General features: G+C 51.1%; 1 protein-coding gene across 2 annotated transcripts in view; it reads left to right on the forward strand.

The window, feature by feature from the left end:
* Aldh1l1 (aldehyde dehydrogenase 1 family member L1) overlaps nucleotides 1-19550 on the forward strand; it is a 52505-nt gene extending 32955 nt beyond the window's left edge. For both annotated transcript variants that reach the window (XM_059258186.1, XM_059258185.1), the window contains exons 15-23: nucleotides 18-123; nucleotides 1047-1134; nucleotides 8200-8293; nucleotides 9830-9929; nucleotides 11313-11411; nucleotides 13875-14040; nucleotides 16313-16418; nucleotides 17580-17779; nucleotides 18308-19550. In XM_059258186.1, the coding sequence (XP_059114169.1) occupies nucleotides 18-123; nucleotides 1047-1134; nucleotides 8200-8293; nucleotides 9830-9929; nucleotides 11313-11411; nucleotides 13875-14040; nucleotides 16313-16418; nucleotides 17580-17779; nucleotides 18308-18363 (1015 nt within the window). In that variant the 3' untranslated portion in view covers nucleotides 18364-19550. The remainder of the gene's footprint in view (nucleotides 1-17; nucleotides 124-1046; nucleotides 1135-8199; nucleotides 8294-9829; nucleotides 9930-11312; nucleotides 11412-13874; nucleotides 14041-16312; nucleotides 16419-17579; nucleotides 17780-18307) is intronic.
* The last annotated feature ends 1514 nt before the right edge of the window (nucleotides 19551-21064 follow it).

Consider the following 21064-nt stretch of genomic DNA (forward strand, 5'->3'; position numbering starts at 1 on the left):
TCTGCTTTTGTTTGCAGGGTCTGTGGCATTGTCATCCCCTGGAACTACCCCCTAATGATGCTATCCTGGAAGACCGCAGCCTGCTTGGCTGCTGGGAACACTGTGGTAATCAAGCCTGCCCAGGTAAGCACATACTCTCTGGACCAGCCTGTGGCCTATGAAGGGAATGGGGAACTCACTCTGTCAGGAGACAGGGGACCCTTTGCCTACTCCACACTGCTGTTAGGAGCTAGCCCTCAAAGCCCAGCTTGCCATGGACGAAGACACATGTCAGGGATGAGCACTAGATGGCTGAGCAGACTGTGCCCAGTTACCAGTAGTGGAGACCTGGAGGCTAAGCTGGTGTGTGTCACTGTTCAGTGGGCAGAGGACAAACTTTACACAGAAATATGAAATGACCTAACCTTGATTGGAAGAAACCACTGCACCATCAGTTTACAGGCACCAGAAGGAGGGGTGGATGTTAGGAACTAGAAGGGCTGGAAAATGGCCTCCCTTTTGGTTTCCAGAAGTGGAGCAGTATGCAGAGTTACACAGAGGTGCGGAGAGCTGGTCACCAGGGCCCCTGTGGCAGTACAGTTTCTCCAGGGGCCCCTCGTAGGTTGATGCCTGCAGTTCTCTGAGCAGAGGCTGGTCTCATGCTGAGGGGCTGCTGAGGGTCACCTTGCTGGGGAAGCTGAGCCTCTGAGGATGGGCCTGCTAGCTTGGGTCTGAAACTGCAGCTTCAGGGCTAAGTGTAAACACACTAGAAGAGACGAGCATGGGGTGGAAAACATCCAGGCCTGGCTGAGGAGCTGCTAGTAGGAGACTGCAGCATACTAGAGGCTTACAAGACCTCATTCCTGGGAGATGTTGGGGATGCTAGCTGGGTGGGCAGTGCCTGTGGTTGGCCACAGACATGGCCTCCCTGTGGTCATCCTCCTGTTCCACACACTGCTCCCTCTTCCTGATTCGGACAGCTCGCTTCTGGGAGAAGCCTGTGAAGGGAGCTGCACCCTGCATCCAAACTCCTCCACACTCAGACTTCCTCCCTATTCCTCCTTCAGGTGACCCCACTCACAGCCTTGAAGTTTGCCGAGCTGACGCTGAAGGCTGGCATTCCCAAGGGCGTGGTCAACATCCTCCCTGGATCCGGTAAGGATTGGGGTGGAGAAAGATCTGGGGCTCACAGCATCCAGGTACACACATGGCCAGAGTAACATGGGGAGGACAGTAAGCATGATGAGCCTGTGGTGGCGGAGGACACACTCTGGGGAGACACAGCACCTGGAAGGGTCTTAACTCCCTCAATGCTTTCTGTTTTGTTCTTGCCTACACTCTGGGTAATCATGTGGCTTGGGAATTATCTGCCCTTGGACATATATGAGAATTCATCTGTAGAACATTCTAGGCTTAGAGCACTTGGGAATGCAGTATTACATTGGCCTCTTAGTTTAGTGGTCTATTTTGTAGGCACAATTGTATCATGAAGATTCAAAATCTGTTAGCAGAGTTGTGTATGATACTCTTTTATCATTTTGTCTCCTTTTATTGTGATTTCCTTTGTCTTTCCCTGTAATTAGTACCTTCTACTTAAGGTCTGGTCTGGTGTTGATAGAGATGCCTATGATTTCATGACCTTTCTTACCTGCAGGTTTACTTTAAACCTGTTCGTACCTTTGAATCTTTTTTTTTTTTTTTTTTGGTTTTTCGAGACAGGGTTTCTCTGTGTAGCTTTGCGCCTTTTCCTGGAACTCACTTGGTAGCCCAGGCTGGCCTCAAACTCACAGAGATCCGCCTGGCTCTGCCTCCCGAGTGCTAGGATTAAAGGTGTGCGCCACCAACGCCCGGCTGTACCTTTGAATCTTAAACATGCTCCATAGGATAGTATATGTGATCAAATCTTGGGGCTGTTGCTCTTTTTTCCAGTCTTGCATTCTTTTATCCTTTAAAACAAGATTTGTTTTTATTTTATGTGTATGAGTGTTTACCTGCATGTATGTTATGCAACATGTGTGTGCAGTGCCTATAGAGGCCAGAAGAAGGTATTGGATCCCCTGGAACTGGAGTTATAGACAATTGTGAGCTACCATATAGGTGCTAGGAATCAAACCCAGGTCTTGTGAAGAGCAGCAAGTATTCTTAATTGCTGAACCATCTCTCCAGCCCTGTTCTTTGCTTTTTGATAGATAGTTTAATCCATTTACATTTAATGTTACTTTGCTACAGTTGGATTTGACATTTTACATTTTACTTTCTGCCTTCTGTCAATCTCTCTCTTACTGCTTTATTGAATGATGTCATATTTTAGGTTTTTTTAAAATATGGAATCGTGCTGTGTTACTAAAGGTGGTCTCAAAACTCCTAGACTCAAGTGGTCTTCCTGCCTCAGTCTCTTGAGTGCTGGAACTATAGGTTTGAACCATTGTACCTGACTGACATTTTAGTTAATGATTTTTTTTGTTCCGTGTATGTGTGTGTGTGTGTGTGTGTGTGTACATACATATAAGTACATACACACATGTGTGTGTGTTTGTTAAACTTTTTTTTTAATTTAAAAAAAAAGTAAGACTTGCACATTTATTTTTCTTTTTGTTTTGGGTCTCACTGTATAATCCTGATTAGCTTGGAACTCACTGTTTAGACCAGGCTGGCCTGGAACTCATAGATATTGCCTGACTCTGCTTCCTGAGTGCTGGAATTAATTATTTTTTGATTATGTGTTTCTGTGTGTATCGGTGTGTGGGTATGTGCATATGAGTACAGGTGCCCGTGGAGGCCATAGGTATGGAATCTCCCTGTAGCTGGAGTTAATGGCAGTTGTGAGCCGCTAGGCCCTGGTTCTGGGAACTGAACTTGGGTCCTCTGCAAGAGAACAAGTGCTCTTACCTTAACCACTGAGCCCTCTCTCTAGCCCGTTAAATGTTTTTTACTTCTCTGTTAGCAGCTACTCTATGACTTATCATTTACTCCTTAATTCATGGAAATCTGCTTTATACTGATTCTGGGGAAACAAAGTCACTATGTAGCTCTTTGACCTCATTCTGTGCTGTTACCTTGTGTGTAGACACATTTGTATCACTAGTGAAGTTCTAAGGCAACTGACAGAGATACCGATATTACCTTCCATCATTCCATGTCTGATGATGAAGTTGGAGGGGGCCTAGCTGCTGCTAGTTCCTATCTGTCCCTTTTTTCTCTCTCCTGGATCTGAGGTGGTCTGCCACGCCCTTTCTCTAGTTACTTCCCGCTTCTGTAACTGGTATCTAAACCAGCACATTTCTATCTGTTTTAGGTGCAACAATGAAACTGTAGAGATGCTTTGTGTGGTTGCTTTTAAATCAGTAAAAGATGACCGAGAAATGACGTGTGCATCATACTATTTGAGTAACCGTATTCTCGGTTCTTGCCCCCACCCCACCCCGTGAATCCTAACCACTGACAGGTACTGGCTCTAAACCACTTCTTTCATCTCTGGGAGCTTCCTTCAGTATTTCTTCTGTTTCCACAATTCTCTCAGTTGTTGTCTGTGTGGTGATACCCTTCATTTCCTCCACTGTTTGAAGACTTAGATGGCTTTGCTAGGCATGAAATGCTTGGCTACAAATTGGGCTTTTTGCAGTATTTTCAGTGTGTCACCCCCACATGCCTTCCCTGTCACCCATGTTCCTTCACTCACTCCATGTGCCTCTGGCCTCTGGTTTCTGATGAGAATCAGCTGTTAGTCTGACTGGGGTTCCTGTGTGTCTGACAGGTCATTCCCTCCTCATTGCTTTCCAAGGCTGCTTCTTTCCTTGTGTCTCAGCATTTCTGCCCTGTGTGTCGGTGTGTGGATCTCATGGTGTCCATTCCTTTCTTTCTTTTTTGTTTTTTCAAGACAAGATTTCTCTGTGTAGCTCTGGCTGTCCTGGAAATTGCCCTGTGGACTAGAGATCCACCTGCCTCTCCCTCCCGAGTGCTGTGATTAAAGGCATGTGCCAGCCATGTCCATTTCTTATTAGAAACTCTCAGCTTATTAGACGTACAGATGAGTGTTTTTCTCAAAAGTGTTCAGCCATATTCATGACCATTGTTTTGTGCCTTTTCCTTCCTCGTCTCCTCTTGGTATTCCTGTGACGTGTGTGTTGCTGTAACTAACAGTGCCCTGCTTCCCCAGAGGCTCTGGCCTTTTTTTTTTTTTTTTTTTTTTTTTTTGGTTTTTCGAGACAGGGTTTCTCTGTGTAGCTTTGTGCCTCTCCTGGAACTCACTTGGTAGCCCAGGCTGGCCTCGAACTCACAGAGATCCTCCTGGCTGTGCCTCCCGAGTGCTGGGATTAAAGGCGTGCGCCACCACCGCCCGGCTCTGGCCATTTTTTTATCAACTGTAGCTAGAGAGCTTTTCTCTGCGGGTCCCACCATGTCCTGCCAGTCCCGGAGCCCACTTATAAAATAAACACACAGACTCTTACATTATTTAAACTGCTTGGCCATTAGCTCAGGCCTATCACTGTCTAGCTCTCACTCTTATACTCAGCCCATTTCTATTAATCTTTACTTTGCCACGTGGCTCGTGGCTTACTGGTACCTTACATCTTCCTTGTCCTGGTGGTGGCTCCAGCCAGTCTCTCACTCCGCCTTCCTGTTCCCTCAATTCTCCTCTCTGTTAGTCCCGCCTATACTTCCTATCTGGCTACCGGCCAATCAGTGTTTATTTATACAGAGCGATATCCACAGCAATCAACCCCTTTTGTCCTCTGTTCTTTAGATTAGGCCGTCTCTGTTGATTCGCTTCCACCTCGACTGGTTCTTCTGTCAACTCATCTGCTGTCGAGCCCTTTAGGTTTCTCGTGTGCTTTGCTCTGTGGCTCACCTGCCCTTCCTTGGTGACGCACCTCGGTTGTTTCTTTGCATGACTTTTTCTTTCTTTCTATTTTTCTTTTTCTTTCTTTTTTGCTGAAAGTAAACATTTTAAGCAATGTTTTGTAGGAAGTTTGAATATTGGTTTCCCTCCTTTTTCAAAGCTTGTTTTTCTTCGCTTGCTTGTTTAGTGGCTTCAGTAGACACTGTCGAAAGCTTGTAGCTGTGATGTCATTTCTTACAGGGTTGAGCTGGAGCCTGGCAGCCACAGCCTCCTGGCAGGAGAGCAGTCTCGGCAGGGTTCACGTGACTCGGTTTCTTTGGCTGCTGTTCAGTCATCTTCCTTTGTCAGTGTCACTTAGCTATTTAGCCCATTGATTGCAGGCTAGGGGCTCATCCTGTAAAATTATATGTGTGTGTGTGTGTGTGTGTGTATAGATATATGTATACACACACACACACACACACACACACACACACACACACACGGGTCTTTGTATATATGTCAGTGTACCATGTGCATGCTTGGTGCCCAAGGAGGCCAGAGGAGGGCATCAGATCTTCTGGAACTGGAATTACAGACAGTTGTGAGCCACCATGTGGGTGCTGGAATCAAACCTGAGTCAGCCAGTACTCTTAACCATCTCTTTAGCCCCTGCTCATCATTTTTTGACAGAACCCCATGGCAATAAACTATCCTACAACTTTAAGCCCTTTGAAGGAGTTATGTTGTTGTTGTTTTGTGTGTTTGTTTTTCTAGACAGGGTTTCTCTGTGTAGTCCTGGAACTTGTTCTGTAGACCAGGCTGGTCTTGAACTCAGAGATCTGCCTGCCTTCCCAAGTACTGGGATTAAAGGCATGCGCCACCACCACCTAACTAAAGGAGTAATTTTTTTAAAGATTTAATTTATTATGTTTCATTATGTGTGTGGAGGGTATATGCCCAGGAGTGTAGGTGCCTGTGGAGGTCCGAAACTGTGTATTCCCCTGAAGCTGGAGTTACAGATGGTTGTGAGACACCCAACTGGGTGCCGGGAATCCACCTCAGGTCCTCTGAAAAAGCAACTGGTGCTCTCACTTGCTGAACCATGTCTCCAGCTGTGGAGGGGTCATTTTTAATGCCAGCCTTTGGAGTTTGCAGGGCTTCTCCCTCGTCCCCTTGGGTGTCATGTGACCCACAGTTTCCTACCTCCTGGAGCCCCTGCTCCTTCTAAGAGATGGACCCTCACATCCCTGTTGTTGAGAGCGCCCTTCAGGTTGGTTTCCTTCAGCAGTGCTCGAGTTCTCTGTTCTTACAGACAGCTTTCCTGCGGGTCAAGTCTCTGAGCCACGGCTTCAGACGCCAGATCCTGTGAGGGAACAGGGCAGGGTAGATGATGTTCGGGGGCTTCACTTTTAAAAGGGCTTCAGGAAGAGGAGAGCCACAACCCCTGAGCCATGGCTGCCAAGTGGCCGACCTGCCAGTGAAACACGGCATGTGGAAGTCAGAGAGCAATTTAAGGAACCGTTTCTTCCCTTCCGCCACTCGAGTACCAGGAGCTGAGCTTAGTGGCCAGGCCTGGCAGCAGGCTCCTCTGTCCACTGAGCTATCTCTCCGGCTCTGTCGTCTTGTGGTTTTATCATTCTTGAGTATGAGATCACCACAATTCCAACGTCTCTTTAATGCTATAAACACAGAGCAATTCCAGAATGTGCCAAGTATGTTTTTTAAAGACTGTTGTTCCTACAATTTCTCATTGCCTGTGTTACCATCAAAGTACACAGACATGATGGCTGTGGGAAGGCCCCAGAACTAGGGCATTTTATTGATGACATTGTGGGCTGGCACCAACTGTAGGCTCAGTGCTTGGTAGGCTGAGCCAGGAGGTTTACTTTGAGTTTGAGACCACCCTGGGCTACCCAGCAAGACCTTGCCATGGCAATGTTATTTTATGCTTGCTTCTTTCTGTGTAGTTGGGCAGGAATCTCTGCTCAGCTGTTGCCTGGTTTTTAGTGGGTCATTTGTTTTCTTACTGTGGCGGGTTTTTTTTTTTAATACTTTTGCATATTTTGGATATGAGTCCTTTGTCACATACGCCATTGCAAACATTTTCTCCTCTAAGCAGTGATTTAACAGTGGTGTCAAACTGGAATTAGCATCAAGGTCAGCAACTCCCAGGTTCTCCCCTTGGATAAGCTTGCTGCATGGAGCGGCCGATTTACCATAGTAGAGCCCTGGGATTGGGGGCAGGGACCAGGGCTGGTGAAGCTTACAAGCACCTCTTCAAAGGCATTGAACTTGAGAGGCCCTAAACCACCCAAGCATGAGGCTGAGTAGGCTAGGGATGACAGATGCTTCTAGATTCCAGGGAGTTTGGCAGGGGATGCAGATTGAAGAGGTGACGTATCTAAGGGTGGCCTTTGGAGGTCTGGCCATGATCAGCTGAGGAAGCCCTGTAAATTGAGAAGTGTGAGCCTAGGGCCAAGCTAGCCCTGGGTTTTTACAGGTTACATAAATGACCGAGATGAGAAGGAACAGTCAGGAATGAGAACATGAGAGCAGAAACCATGTCAAAAAAGAACCTGGGGGCTCGAGGGAGGGGTTTCTATTGAGCCCGAGAAAAGACAGCTGCAGGGCAACTCATCCTATGGTCTCACTGTATCAGGGACAGGGGGATATCAAAGACTTGGCCATTGGCCAGGCTGAGGGGTATGAAGGAGGGAGGTGTAGTGTGGGGCGGGCTGGAACTCAGCAGTGCAAGCGACTCAGACCAGCAGCATCCTAAGGGTGGGCTTTTGAGTCTGTGATGCTCCACCATGGACCACACCAAGTGTTGACTCTGACATTTAAAAGCCACTGAATTTAGGTGACCTCCAGTCATCTCTGATTCCCACACTTTATGCAAAGTGTGGGAAACTTCCGGTACTGCCATGACGAAGTGCTGAGCCTGGGCCTTCCTCATCAGACAGCTGTGGTTATGGTCCTAGGGTCTGCAAGGCCAAGAGCCAGGAGTTGGGTGGGTGGTATCCTCCATTGCCTCTCTCCCTGCCTTGTATCTGTGCCCTCACATGGTCATCCTCTGTGTAGATCTGTGCCCTGATTTCCTTTTCTTATTTATAAGGACAATGGTCACATAGGGTAAGGTCCATCCTGTGACCACTTTAGAGCTCCTGCCTCCAGATGCACTCACATTCAGAGGCACAGGGGTTAGTGCTTTAGTGTTAGCATTTGGAGGGACATATTTCAGTCCATAGCAGGACAAGGCCCCATGATCCTCCATCATGGTTCGCCATGTAGAGAGCATGATGTAGCACCCTCTAGTGGGTGTGTGAGGGATTGGTAGCTGTGCCTTGCTTGCCCTGACCCTGGAGACTATCTTGCCTTCCTCACCTCTCCTACCACAGGCTCGCTGGTTGGCCAGAGACTCTCAGACCACCCTGACGTGAGGAAAATAGGGTTCACAGGTTCCACAGAGGTGGGAAAACACATCATGAAAAGGTAGGTGGGGTATGGGGAGAGAGGTCATTCAGGCTGTGGTGTCTGGGTATAGATGATGTATCCGATAAGCTGGGTCCTGCTTCTTGAATTTTGGTGGGCATAGCCACCCCCAGCAGCTATGTTAATACAGATGCTGAGTTCTCCACAAACCCTTGAGAGGCCTGTCGGGCTGCCCAGTAGAGGCCACACAACCCAGCAGGGTTCTAGTACCATGTCACCTCCTACCCAGCAGTGCCAGAAGTCAGCAGATCTGACTTGAGATTGCATGACTATGAACAAGACACTGATTTGTTTTGTTTTGTTTTGTTTTGTTTTTCGAGACAGGGTTTCTCTGTGTAGCTTTGCGCCTTTCCTGGTACTCACTTGGTAGCCCAGGCTGGCCTCGAACTCACAGAGATCCGCCTGGCTCTGCCTCCCGAGTGCTGGGATTAAAGGCATGCGCCACCACCGCCTGGCTAAGACACCGATTTTAAAGCCTCAGCATATACTAGAATGTATTTATTCATAACTTTTATACTGATTACAAGCTGACCTGGCAGTGTTTTTGATGAGTTAGATTAAATGGAATCTATTATAATTGGCTTTCTGTATCCATGGTTTCCACATGGCAAATTCAAACAGTTGCGGATTGGAAATATTTGAAGAAAATCAATTTTGCCTATGCTGAATGTATAAAATCTGTATCTTACAATTGCCTAGCCAATGCGAGTATTCACAGCATGCTTCCATGGTGTTAGGCCTTGATATCATGTAGAGAGAGCTGTGGGTGAAGTAGATGAGTGTAGCTTCTGTGCATATACATTGTTGTCCAGACAGAGCCTCAGCATGAGGGCATTGGTATCCACAAGGCTCCTCTGAGTCACCCGTGGGCTGTGCTGGGACAGGGGAGCCCATACCCTTGGGTGGCCCAGAGCAAGAAGACCTCTTCTCCCAGGCCATGTTTGGTGCTTACTTGAGGGTGGCACCACTGAAGTCTTGCCCATGAACACATGTCTGTGGTTCCCAGCATCCTTCTGCTTGGTCACTAAAACCCTGAGCTATCCCTCTTTGGCTACAGCTGCTCCAGCCGAGGGATGATTCTCTTTAGGATGTACTCGATCTGCATTTCTGGAGCACCAGCTATGTGCTAGGCACTGGGATGTCATAGAATCCCGACTTAAAAAAAAATAATATATGCTACTTTGGGGAGGCCTGCCTTCTCACAGATGGAGTCATTCATAAATACACAGTGGAACACACACAGCATCTGGTAGACACAGGGAGGTAGGGGTTTTATATGGGAGGATCAGAAAATGGCCCTAAGAAGGGGACAGAATGGATCAGAGGAGGCCACCAGTGTGTCTGAAGGGACAGGCCTGGCCTGAGTGTGACAGGAACAGGAGTGAGCCCAGTGGTAGAAGGGGTGGGTTGTGGGGAGAAGGTGGGTCTGGTTTACTCTTTGGAGTCCAGTGCACTCTGGACTTGCCTTGTCCACCATCTGCAAGCCCCTGTGCTCCAGGCCCCCTGACACTAGCCCAAGGCCTCTGTTCCCTGCAGCTGTGCCCTGAGTAATGTGAAGAAAGTCTCCCTGGAGCTGGGCGGGAAGTCGCCCCTTATCATCTTTGCGGACTGTGACCTCAACAAGGCTGTGCAGATGGTGAGGCTGGGCGTGGGACAGGGCGGGGGTGGGAACAGGTGGGCGGAAGAGTGCGAGGCACTGGGCCAGAGGCAGAGGGACGGGTGTGGAGGATCTCTCAGCTCCCATGGTTAGCCTAACCCGGTATAGCCATCCATGATGTCACCACAAGAATAGGTGGCATAGCAAGAGGTGCCCTTGGGGCAAGGATGGCATGTGCTAACTGTCATACCATTGAACTAGCCACATGAATTGGGAAGATGAACAGGCTGCCTGTCTTGGCATGTGTGGAAAGCCAAGTATCCCTGGATTTCTCGAGCATGACCCCACTGGCAGTCCCCACTCTCCCAATGACCCTGTGCACACATGCCTGGCCCTCCACCTATGCTCTGGGCAGCCACAGGCTGGGCCTGAGCACACCCATGTGCACAGGGCCAGAAAAGTACCCATCTCTGGTGGTCTCTTGATTGGCACGAATGGGGACTCAGGACGGTGACTGCATGTGGCACGTGCCATGGAAGTGGTTCTTGCCGTTGGTGCCGTCACTCCTATGCTTTGGTCCCCTCCCCACTCCCGTGAGAGCAAATTAGTCAGGCCCATTAAACCAGGTCTCCAACTATCTTAGCAGCATGGCTAAGCCTCATTCTGCCTTGGAGGAGGGCATGACACCCAACAGGGTCCTAAGAGGGAGTGCAGCTTTGCTCGATGGGAAGCTGAGGGAGGCCAGGACCTTCCTCATTCATGTCCCCCATGAGCCCGACAGTCCAGGATTTGGCTCAGTTCAAAGTGCTGCTGCTGCTGAGCCCCGAACACAGCTGGAGGCCAGTGGCAACTGTTGAGCTGTATCATGCAGACCAGGAGAGCTGGACTGGACTCTGCACTCCACCCTTGGCCTCCTGCTGTAGGCTTCTTGGCTCTTAGAGTGTTCTAGGAGCTTTCTTGCACTCTCTCAGGGCCTTCCCTAGAACTAGGGCTGTCCCTCTCTTCCCCTGCTAACATGCAGTCTGGTACCTCTCCAGTCGGGTCCCAAGAAAACCTGGTACCTTTTGGGCCACCCAGTGAGCCTACCCATGGGCTGGGGTGTCCACGCAGGCTCAAGCTCACCCCATATATTGTTCTCTGTTGTTTGTCGTGTGAACAGCATCCTTACGTGGCATTGGGAATGAGGTCTCTGTGTGGCTACCATGTGGCCTCGTGTCCTCACCTCCCACTGCCACCTCCCGCCTCTACAGGCTGAGGATTGCACAGGACATGTGTGGCCAGTGCTGATCAAGCCTGGCCCATGGGAGGAAGGCAGGATGCAGGCACACCCCGTCTACCCTGAGAAGGGTTAACAGTCCTGGTGGACAGTGGGGCAGAAGCACTTGGAGATCTGTGACCTGGCATTTCTGCGCTTCTCTGAAGGGCATGAGCTCCGTTTTCTTCAACAAAGGAGAGAACTGCATTGCAGCGGGCCGGCTGTTCGTGGAGGACTCCATCCACAACCAGTTTGTGCAGAAAGTGGTAAGTCCCAGGCTGGAGTCTGAGCTGGAGGGGCAGGCTGCAAGGGAGGCGGTAGTGCTGAGTGAGGGGTGCCTGGGTTCCTCTCACCGAGTCCCACCCACCGGAGGATCCTTGGGGGACTCTCTTGAGTCTTTAGCTCAAATTGACATAACCGAAGGGCCTGTGGGCTGAGGGTACCTCAGTGGCCTAGTGCTTTCCCAGGCTTTGGCCCCATCCTCAGCACCACCAAAAAGGAGCATTCTCCGAAAGCAGAGCCTAGGATGAGGACTAAGTGTACAGGATTCACAAGGGCTGACCCCCCTTAGGTGAGGCCGTAGGAGGGACCAGGAGAGGACAGGACATGGCCTCCAGACCCCTAGCAGCATCCTGGAGCAGGAAATACCCTGTGCAGGTGCCCAGAACCAAGAGGCTAGGTCTTGCCCCAGCTCCAGCGTTGGGCAGTGGTTGCTGCAAGCTGGCCATGGAGTGAGGAGGGCAGCTTCTGCCAGCTCCCAAGACTGTCAGCTTCTGGGGACCTGACAGGTGCCAACCAGCAGCTCCCGCTAGAGTTACTGGGTAACTTAACAAAACCTCAAAGGGCAGACTGAGGCTGGCTTCAGGGACAAGCAGGCCTTCTTGGCGCTGTAGGGCTGTCTTGTTTGTTTGTTTATTTGTTTGTCTGTTTGTGGTGCTGGAGCCCAGGGCTTTGGCTAGTGAGATGATTGCTCTGCCGCTGAGCCCAGCCCCAGCCAGGAATATCTTTAATTATTGACTTTTGGGGTTCTCAGTGGCTTGGCTTCATTGTGACCAGCCTCACCATGTGAGGTTGACATCGGTAGACCGACACTTCCCTAACCAGAGAGGAAAAAACTCCAACTGTTGGAATAAAGTTATGGAGGACACAGGTTGGCCCAGCCAGAGCCCCCACCCATCCTCAATCTAGACAGTGGTGTCAAGGCGATGGCATCTGAGGCTGGAGGTGTCCCTGGGGCAACTGTAAGCCCACCCTGGGTCCTGGAGATCAGGCAGGAACCCAACGGAAATGTGCAGGGATGCTGAGAGGTAGCGATGGTGAGTCTACCTGTCGCTTTATGTACACTGTGGCTAGGACACCCTGAGAAAAGGATGGGGTGACGTGGCCATTTAGGAGCATTTCCTGAGGGGAAGGTCTGTGTTACAGAATACCTGAGATAAATGATCCATATGGAAGAAAGGTTCGTCCTAGCTCACAGTTTTGGGGTACATGATGCTTGGCCCCATTGCGTCAGGCCTGTGGTGAGGCAGAGGATCATGGTAGAGCGTGCACTACAGAGCGAAAACACTCACTTCATGGCTCTGGGAAGCAGAAGAGAAGAAGGGGCCTGGGTCCCACTATCTCCTTCAAGGGAACAACTCCAGCGACCTTACTCCCTCCTGCTGTGTCCCATCTCCTAAAGGTCCCACCACATCCCAACAGCACCCCCAAGCCTGGCAACCATGCCTTCAACACATGGGCCTTGGGAGGACACTGGGGCCAAACCAGAATAGTCAGGAATGGGTCTGAGTATGAAGGTGACAAGGACAGGAAAGGACCGAGCAGCTTTGCTGTGTGACAGATGACATCCAACACCCAGTGGCTGAGCTTACCTGGCTCACAGTCCATCCAGACTAGGGTGAGCCCTGAACTGAGTGAGGATGAGACAGATTTGCTCGATCCTAAGACTCCAGGTCAGGAACCTGGGAGCCAGGCCGTACAAGATAGGGACTGGGTCTGCTCTCCCAGAGGCCGACAGATCTGCCTTATGGGCAGTTGATTCTGTCCAACTGTGTTTCCTTTCTTCATCCTACACCCTGACTCACTTTTTAAGAAAAGATTATTTTATGTAGATACATGTTTCTCCTGCATGTGTACAGTACGTGCTTGGTGTCTGCAGAGGTCAGAAGATGGCATGATTCCCCTGGAGTTACAGATGATTGTGAGCCTCTGTGTGTGTCTGGGAACCAAGCCTGGTCCTCTGGAAGAGCAGCCAGTGCTTTTAACCCATGAGCCATCTCTCCAGCCCCTAACTCTATGTCCTCCTAGCATCCAAGCTCCAGAGTCACTAGATCACCTCCTCTGTCACTGCCTGGTGACACCCAGGCAGCATCTTTAAGCTACAAAGCTCAACTCACTTTGAAGCTGGCTGAAGCAGAGGGAAGGCTTCCCAGGGGAGGCCACTCTCAAAGGATTTGTTGAAGCAGAGGAAAATGAAAGCAGAACTGGGTAGACTTGAGCCTCGGAACTCTGCTCTCTGTTCAGTGCTCCTCTGTCTGTCACTGAGACTACTGTAGTAGATAGGTTTGGAGTCGGGCTGAGGAAGCCCCGTTAGCTGGGAAATGGCTTCCACACCTTCTTCAGAGCCCTGTGGTCAGTATAAAACTGGAAAGGTGGGAGATGTCCCAGTACTGACCGTCGTGAGTCACTGTGGTGACACTGAGCAGGACCTGACTGAGGACTTCCTGCAGGTGGAGGAGGTGGGGAAGATGAAAATCGGCAACCCCCTGGACAGAGACACCAACCACGGCCCGCAGAACCACGAGGCCCACCTGAGGAAGCTGGTGGAGTATTGCCAGCGCGGTGTGAAGGAAGGGGCCACGCTGGTCTGTGGTGGGAATCAAGTCCCAAGGCCAGGTCAGTCAGAGTTCTCCATCTCACTTGGGTAAACTGAGGCAGCAAATACTAAGCCTCTGGTTTCCAGCCCAGCCCTAAGTGAACATAGCTGAAAGCCTATGTGGTCAGGATCCAGGCCTCCAGCTCAAATTGGGACCTTGGATGTAACAGGCTGTTTGGTCACCCTCTAGACCCAGGTGTGGAACTGAAAAGATGAGGAGTCCAGAACATTCCCCAGTGCCGGCACAATCTGCTGTGCAGGGTGTTGCTATTGGCGTCACTCTACCATGGTGTCAGTCCCCTCCGAATGGAGGCCAAGGTTCTCCCTCCTGGCAAAGTTTCTCTTCTGAACAGTTGTTTTGTGGGGTTGTGTGACTTCTGGGGAGACATGAATTAATGCCTACTCACCCCAGTGAGGGCACCAGTGACCACCCCAAAGAGACAGTCCTACCCATGTCTACTTAGGGAGCCAGTATGAGTAGTTCAAAAGCAGTGGCACCAGAACCTGGGTGGCAACTCCCCAAAGCTGCGTCCTGAAACAGCCCCACACAACTTGGATGCAGCTCGGCTGCCATCTCGTCCCCCTTTTCACGGCTTAGGGAGCAGGTGTCAGGGGCCTGATGTATCTTGTGTCACTTTCGTGGGTGTTTAGAGGCCTCCGTCCTCCCTCCAGGAGTGTTTCAGCTCAGAGGAAATAGCTAGGCAGCAGGTGGAAATGCCACAGTGTCCCTCCAGTGATGGCCAGCTCCCTTAGCTAGGAGTGAGCCTTTGCCTGGGGCGGGCAGTCCTTGAGATGGTGCAGATCTTCATGGACACATGGCTCAGGTCACCCATCCAGAGCTCTTGACATAGCCAGCGTTAGATACTTCCACCTGAATGGCCCCAGGCGCTTGGCTTCAACATCAGCTCACAACACCATCATCTTAGTTACTTTTCTATTGCTGTGAAGACACTATGACCAAGGCAACTTACTGAAGAATTTATTGGGGGCTTACAGACTCAGAGGGCAAGTCCATGGCCATCATGCGGGGGCCATGGCAGCAGGCAGGCCTAGCTCTGGAGCAATAGCTGAGAGCTCACATCTTGAGATAACATCTATGAGCTAACTGGGAATGGCATGAGCTTTTGAAACCTTACAGCCTGCTCCCAAATACACGCCTCCTCCAAGAAGGCCACACCTCCTAATCCTTCCCAAGCAGTTCCACCAGCTGGGGACCAAGCATTCAAATACATGAGCCTACAGGGCCCATTCTCATTGAAACCAGCAGTGTCTGACCGCAGACACACTTACTTCTCTGGAATCTGCTTAGTTCTTCTAGCCACTCAAAATGGGAAAGCAGAAGCCACATGGATGGAGCCTTGGGCTGCCTACCCACAATACCACAGCTCCACATCCTGCCTGCCTTTTACACTCTGTAAGGAACCCCACACAGAAAAGGCTTTCATTGACTGCTAGAATGGAAGAGGGGAAGAAAGGACACACCCCTCTTTCTGGCCCCTTGATTTTAATTCCCTCCTGGTTCTGTTAAGTCTGGCACCTCATTTATACCTTGGCTCTCCTGCATCCCTGCCATCTTCTGCTTCTCATCCTGCCAAGTGTCCCCGTGAGCCACTGACCTTTTGTTTATTCACCTGCTGGGAGCTCTTGGGTTCCAGTGCTCAGCAGTGCCCTCCTGCTTCAGGGGCAAGTTCCCTGACTGCCTCCCTGGCCTCATTTGTGAACAGTGTGACTTGTCCTTAACCCCCACCCATCATCTCTTGTACTCTCTCTAGATGCTTCTAATCTTCTGCCATCTGTATTTGCTGCTCCTCAGCTTGGCAAATGGCTCCCCAGTGTCCCACCCAGAGAACAACTTATCATTTAGCTGAAATGGCGTTCAAGCACAAACTTCCCTATATCACCAACGTGGGAGTTCCTTAAGGCTGGGGACAGTATGGCAAGCCATAGCAGGGGGTGGATGGCAAAGTTTGGGGTAAACACTGTTCACAGAGCAGGGAGAGGGATCCAATGGGGCCCGTGCAGCCCCCAGGAATATGGGGGCAGCACATCTGCTCTCTGAACGATTGAGTGGAGAATTTTCTAGATCCAAATCAAGAACAGGACAGATCAGGGCTGACACTTCTTGACCATTTCTACCTGGAAGGCAGAGGATGAGGCACCTGGGTCTATAGTGCCCCTATTAGAACCAGAGCTGAACAGAGAGCTATGTGAGCCAGGCCCTGGCCAGCGTAGGGAGGAGACAGTCAGGGACCTATACCTCCTACATGCCTCAGGCTGCTGTCTCCCCTACAGGCTTCTTCTTCCAGCCAACAGTCTTCACAAACGTGGAGGATCACATGTACATCGCTAAGGAGGAGTCCTTCGGGCCCATCATGATCATCTCTCGGTTTGCCGATGGGTATGTGATCCACCGCATGGATTTCTCAGGGCTTTTTCTCTGTGTGCCTGGAGTCTTGACATCAGCTCTAAGAGATGGTCCATGAGAAGGAAACTGAGTCAGTGAAGAACCTGTACACAATGCCTGGGCTGCCTGCAGAGGCCTCTTGAAGCACATGGGGTTCCCTTTGCCCTCCCTCCCCTGGGCCACAATGGCCTCCAGGCCCAGATGAGCGAAGGGCAATTTCTTTGTATGTCCCTGCTTCCTTGTGTCTGCCCTCTATCTCTCTGGTATTACTTACAGCCTGCCAGGTCCTGTTCTCATGGTGTCCTGCTGAGTACCAATCTGACCCTAACCAAATGGCCTGGGACAACTGTGGCATTGGGTCTTACTCAGGAATGAGCCCATGCGTCAAGTTGGTTGGATGGAGCTAGCCTGTCTCAGCTCTGTGCTATATCTGGCCTTGCCTGGTACAAAGGAAGTAGCTATGTTCACCTGGGCTTGGGCTATCTCTCCTTGGCAGTCTCAGGTCACTGGCCTGGAGCCTGGGTCCCACGGAAGCCAGCTGGAGGCAGCAAGGATCCTCAGGAGCTAGCCTCAGAACACAGCCTTTGGCCCAGGCCATCAGGTTAAAGAAAAGGAAGGGGCCACTCACAGTGGAGGGACTGTAGCTCTGTGGACACATTTGACGAGTCACACCTTCTCCTGACTCATTTTTCAGGCAAAATGACACCTTCGTCTTCACCTCCTCCAACAGATTATCATCATGTGACTACAGTCACCAGCTTATGCTGACTGCATTAGACTTCACTGTCTCTGCCAAGCAGACACAACCCCAGCTCTTAGGTCTGATGTCTGCTGAATGTCCAGTCCACCTCTGCCCAAAGCTGCCTTTCTGGGCCCCCTTCCTGCATGAGGAGGCCCCATGCCCAGCTCTGTTCTGTGAAATACATATGCCCCTGTTCCCCCTAGTCTCTGCTCTCCTCTCTGCTGCCCCCTTCTCCAGTCTTGCTCTGATCTCAGCACAGTTTTTTTCCTTTTAGGGTCTCATGACTGAGGAGCAAGGGGTTAGCAGATTCTGGGGAAGCAGATTCTGATTTTGCCATGTCCCATTGCCATGTCCCAAGTCCAAAAACTGGTGCTTGGAGCATGCCTCAGGGAGTCCTTGGATTTCCCCCGCAGGGATGTGGATGCCGTGCTGTCTCGGGCCAATGCCACAGAGTTTGGCCTAGCCTCTGGTGTCTTCACCCGGGATATCAACAAGGCTTTGTATGTCAGTGACAAACTCCAGGCTGGCACTGTGTTCGTCAACACATACAACAAGACTGATGTGGCCGCACCCTTCGGAGGATTCAAACAGTCGGGATTTGGCAAAGATCTGGGTAACCAAACCCTGTCAGTGGGTCTGCTTTCATGTATTCATTCAGCAGACTCCTGTCAAAGGTCACCAAGTGCCAGGTTCTGTCCCTAGTGGCACATTGAACCAGATAGCTGGTAGCTGCTCAGTTCTTGCTGGGAGGGGGACACTCTTGGGGCTGAGACTGCAGGCCGCAGTGGAAAGAATATATACAAGAGGTTCCAGTCACAGGGTGGGCAGGAAGATACTTCTTAGCTCCTGATAGTGAGCAGGGCACCCATCCCACCTCCTCTACCACCACAATGTAGTAGGGGCCAGGACAGGTTCTAGAGTGGCTGCCCCAGACTGGTTCTGCATTCCCCTGCCTGCACTGGAGCCTAAGCCCGTAGCTTACTACAGGGATGGCCTGGGTTGGGTATGTGATTTCCCCAGGGCCTTGGTTTCTCATCTGTGGAGAGAGCCGGGCTGCTCACAGGTGTGTTCATCTCAGGGATACCCCGAGAGGAGCCATGCACAGCCTTAGCATGTCCCAGCAGCATGTGCTTTCTTGCAGGAGAGGCCGCCCTGAATGAGTACCTGCGGGTCAAGACCGTGACTTTTGAGTACTGAAGCCAGGTCTCCACGGTGCTTCTCCTGTATCCTGTTGGCCTCTCCCCTCAGGGACCCCGGCCCCTGTCTGGTAGCTCAGAACCCTCCTGTCCACAGCACCACTCCCTGAAGTCTCTGGAGCTATCAGCCTGCGCCCCTGCTGGCGACAGGACACCCTCAGAAGTGGCTCCAGTGGAGTGGGCAGCCATGTCCAGGATGAATAAAGATGTGAGCAGGGACAGCTTGTACTTTGTGTCGCCGCTCTGTCTGGGTGTCCCGGATGGTCCCAGAAGGAACAGTTACCTTGTGTCTGGGGCATATAGCATCACTTGGCCTTCAGAGAATGAAACTCTTTAGTGGCTACCAGGAGGAAATGCGTGTGTCAGCACATGCCTCCAAAGGCAAGAGCTGAGGTCCATGCGAGAGGCTCTGGAGAAGGGTAACTCCCCAGAAACAGCAAGTGGGACTTGCAGGGCAAGCCCTGGGCCATGAAGCAGGCCAGCCTCCTCTGTAAGGACCCCGGTCCTCTCCAGACACTCAGTGGACTTGAGCAGTCATGATGGCAGCCTGGGGCTTCGCCCTGCCTGACATCTAAGACCTGGGCAGCACCCCGTCTTCTACCAACTGTATTCCTTGTCATCTTATACCACCCCACCCCAGCCAGGACATAGCCCCTGCAAGTCTTCTGCTCCCTGTGTGCTCACCTGGGGATGCCCGAGGCCCTCTGCCCTGTATCCTCATCCTAGAGGTCCCCCACACCACAGACTTGCCATTGCCTTGGTTTACCCTTCATGTTCGTTTCATTCTTGGCCCCGACAACCACTACCACCTCTCTCTGGCTCTGCCTTTCTGAGTCCAAAAGTTTTTAAAGCCTTCTCTGCCCTTCCTCAACTCCCCCGGCCAAGCAGGGAGTGACCTAGACCAGCCTATTTTTGTGGGGGAAAGATTTCAAGCAGGCCTATGTGGTATCCTGGCCTTCCTCCACATCCCCACCCATCTCCTTCCTAAGCACAGCACAAGCCTCATAGTGGCATTTTGGTCAGTGGGAAGCCGCATGCCTGACATTGGTCCCAGAAGATGGCAGTGGATTTAAGAACTCCTACCACCTATGATGTCATAAGGGGTGTGATGTAAACACGTCACTCCTGTACCTGCGGTGGAGCTGTGGAAACCCCACTGCATGGCTGCTGGAGTGTGAAATTGCAGCCGTTCACAGTAGCGCTCCCACTGGCCATGTATTTACTAAGATAATCAGCGTCGGTATACTCACTTAAAGAAAAAGATTTATTTATTTTTTGTCTGTGTGTTTGCGTGCACGTACACACATGCGTGCAGGTACCAGAAGAGCTCAGAAGAGGGTGTCAGATAAACCGGAGTGGCAGGCAGTTGTAGGCTGACAGACACGGGTGGTGGGGATCAGGTAACCCACAAAGCAGCAAGCTCTCAGTCCTGCGCCGTCTCTCCAGCACGTGCACTCACTCTGTGACGTGCACGGTGACAGCATGGCCTGACAGCACAGTTCCTGGAGCTTATCCCAGTCTCAAAGTGACACAGGACAGTAGATTGTGTGGCCCCCACATGTGATCACGGGTGGCGGCAATGGTAACCACAAGAGCTGGCTGTAGCCTCTCAGAGGTCTTCTTACAGGTCTGTGAAAGATGTGTGGCTCCCTCTGTGAGGCTTGTTCTGAGCCCCGTGTGTGTGTGTGTGTGTGTGTGTGTGTGTGTGTGTGTGTGTGTGTGTAGTTGGGGGTGCTTGGAGAGTTTCCTGCTTCCCCTGCAGGGTCCCCTCCCCCTGCTCCGGGCATGTCCAGCCTTGCTTCCTGATGCCCACGGAAGGGAAAGGTGTGCTTTTACAACACTGTTCATTTTGAAGTGGGATAAGGACACACCGCTGTGCCCATTTTTAAGGGTGTAGCTTAACGGCACTAAATACCACCCCGTCATTTCCAACCACACCTCCCTCCTGTCCCTGAACCCTATTTTCCTCACATCAGGGGGGTCTGAGAGTCTCTGGCCACCCAGCGAGCCTGCGGTAGGAGGGGTGAAGAAGTCAAGGTGGGCTCTGGGGTCTGGGCAAGGCACAGCCACCTGTCCCTCACATGTCCACCAGAGGGTGCTACATTGTGCTCCTTACATGGTGCCCCATGATGGGGGCTCTTCGGGCCTTGCCCTGCTATGACTGAAATATGTCCCTCCAAATGCTAACGCTGAATACTAACCCCCGTGACTCTGAATGTGAGGCACCTGGAGGCAGGGGCTTCTCATGCTCAGGAAAGGCAAGCTGAGTCTGTGAGCCCAGAGTTCACATTCAGCAGGGGTGGAAACAGAAACATCCCAAAGTCTGCAGCCTTTACCACATGCCCCACAGCCATCTAAAAGTCTTCTTGGGGTAGGGATAGCTCAGTGGGAAAGCAGTCATCTAGGTGAGAGAGGTTCTCGGTTCTGTCAGCGTACATGTGCACGTGTTGTGTGTACACATACGTGTATTGTATGTGTTCCATGTAACATTTAAAATATGTTACAGGGTTTAACATCCTGTAGTGGTTTGAAAGAAAATGTCTCCCAGAAGGAGTGGCACTAATGGGAGGTGTGGCCTTGTTGTCACATTTCTTTCTTTGACCAACTTGCTTGCTCAGGACAAGACAGCCTTATTCACTGAAAGCCATGGTTTTAGGTTCAGGCCAGACTTTAAATCCCTGCTCTGAGCCGGGTGGTGGGCT

Source organism: Peromyscus eremicus, chromosome 3 (assembly GCF_949786415.1).
Source record: "Peromyscus eremicus chromosome 3, PerEre_H2_v1, whole genome shotgun sequence".
NCBI classification, from domain to species: Eukaryota; Metazoa; Chordata; class Mammalia; order Rodentia; family Cricetidae; genus Peromyscus; species Peromyscus eremicus.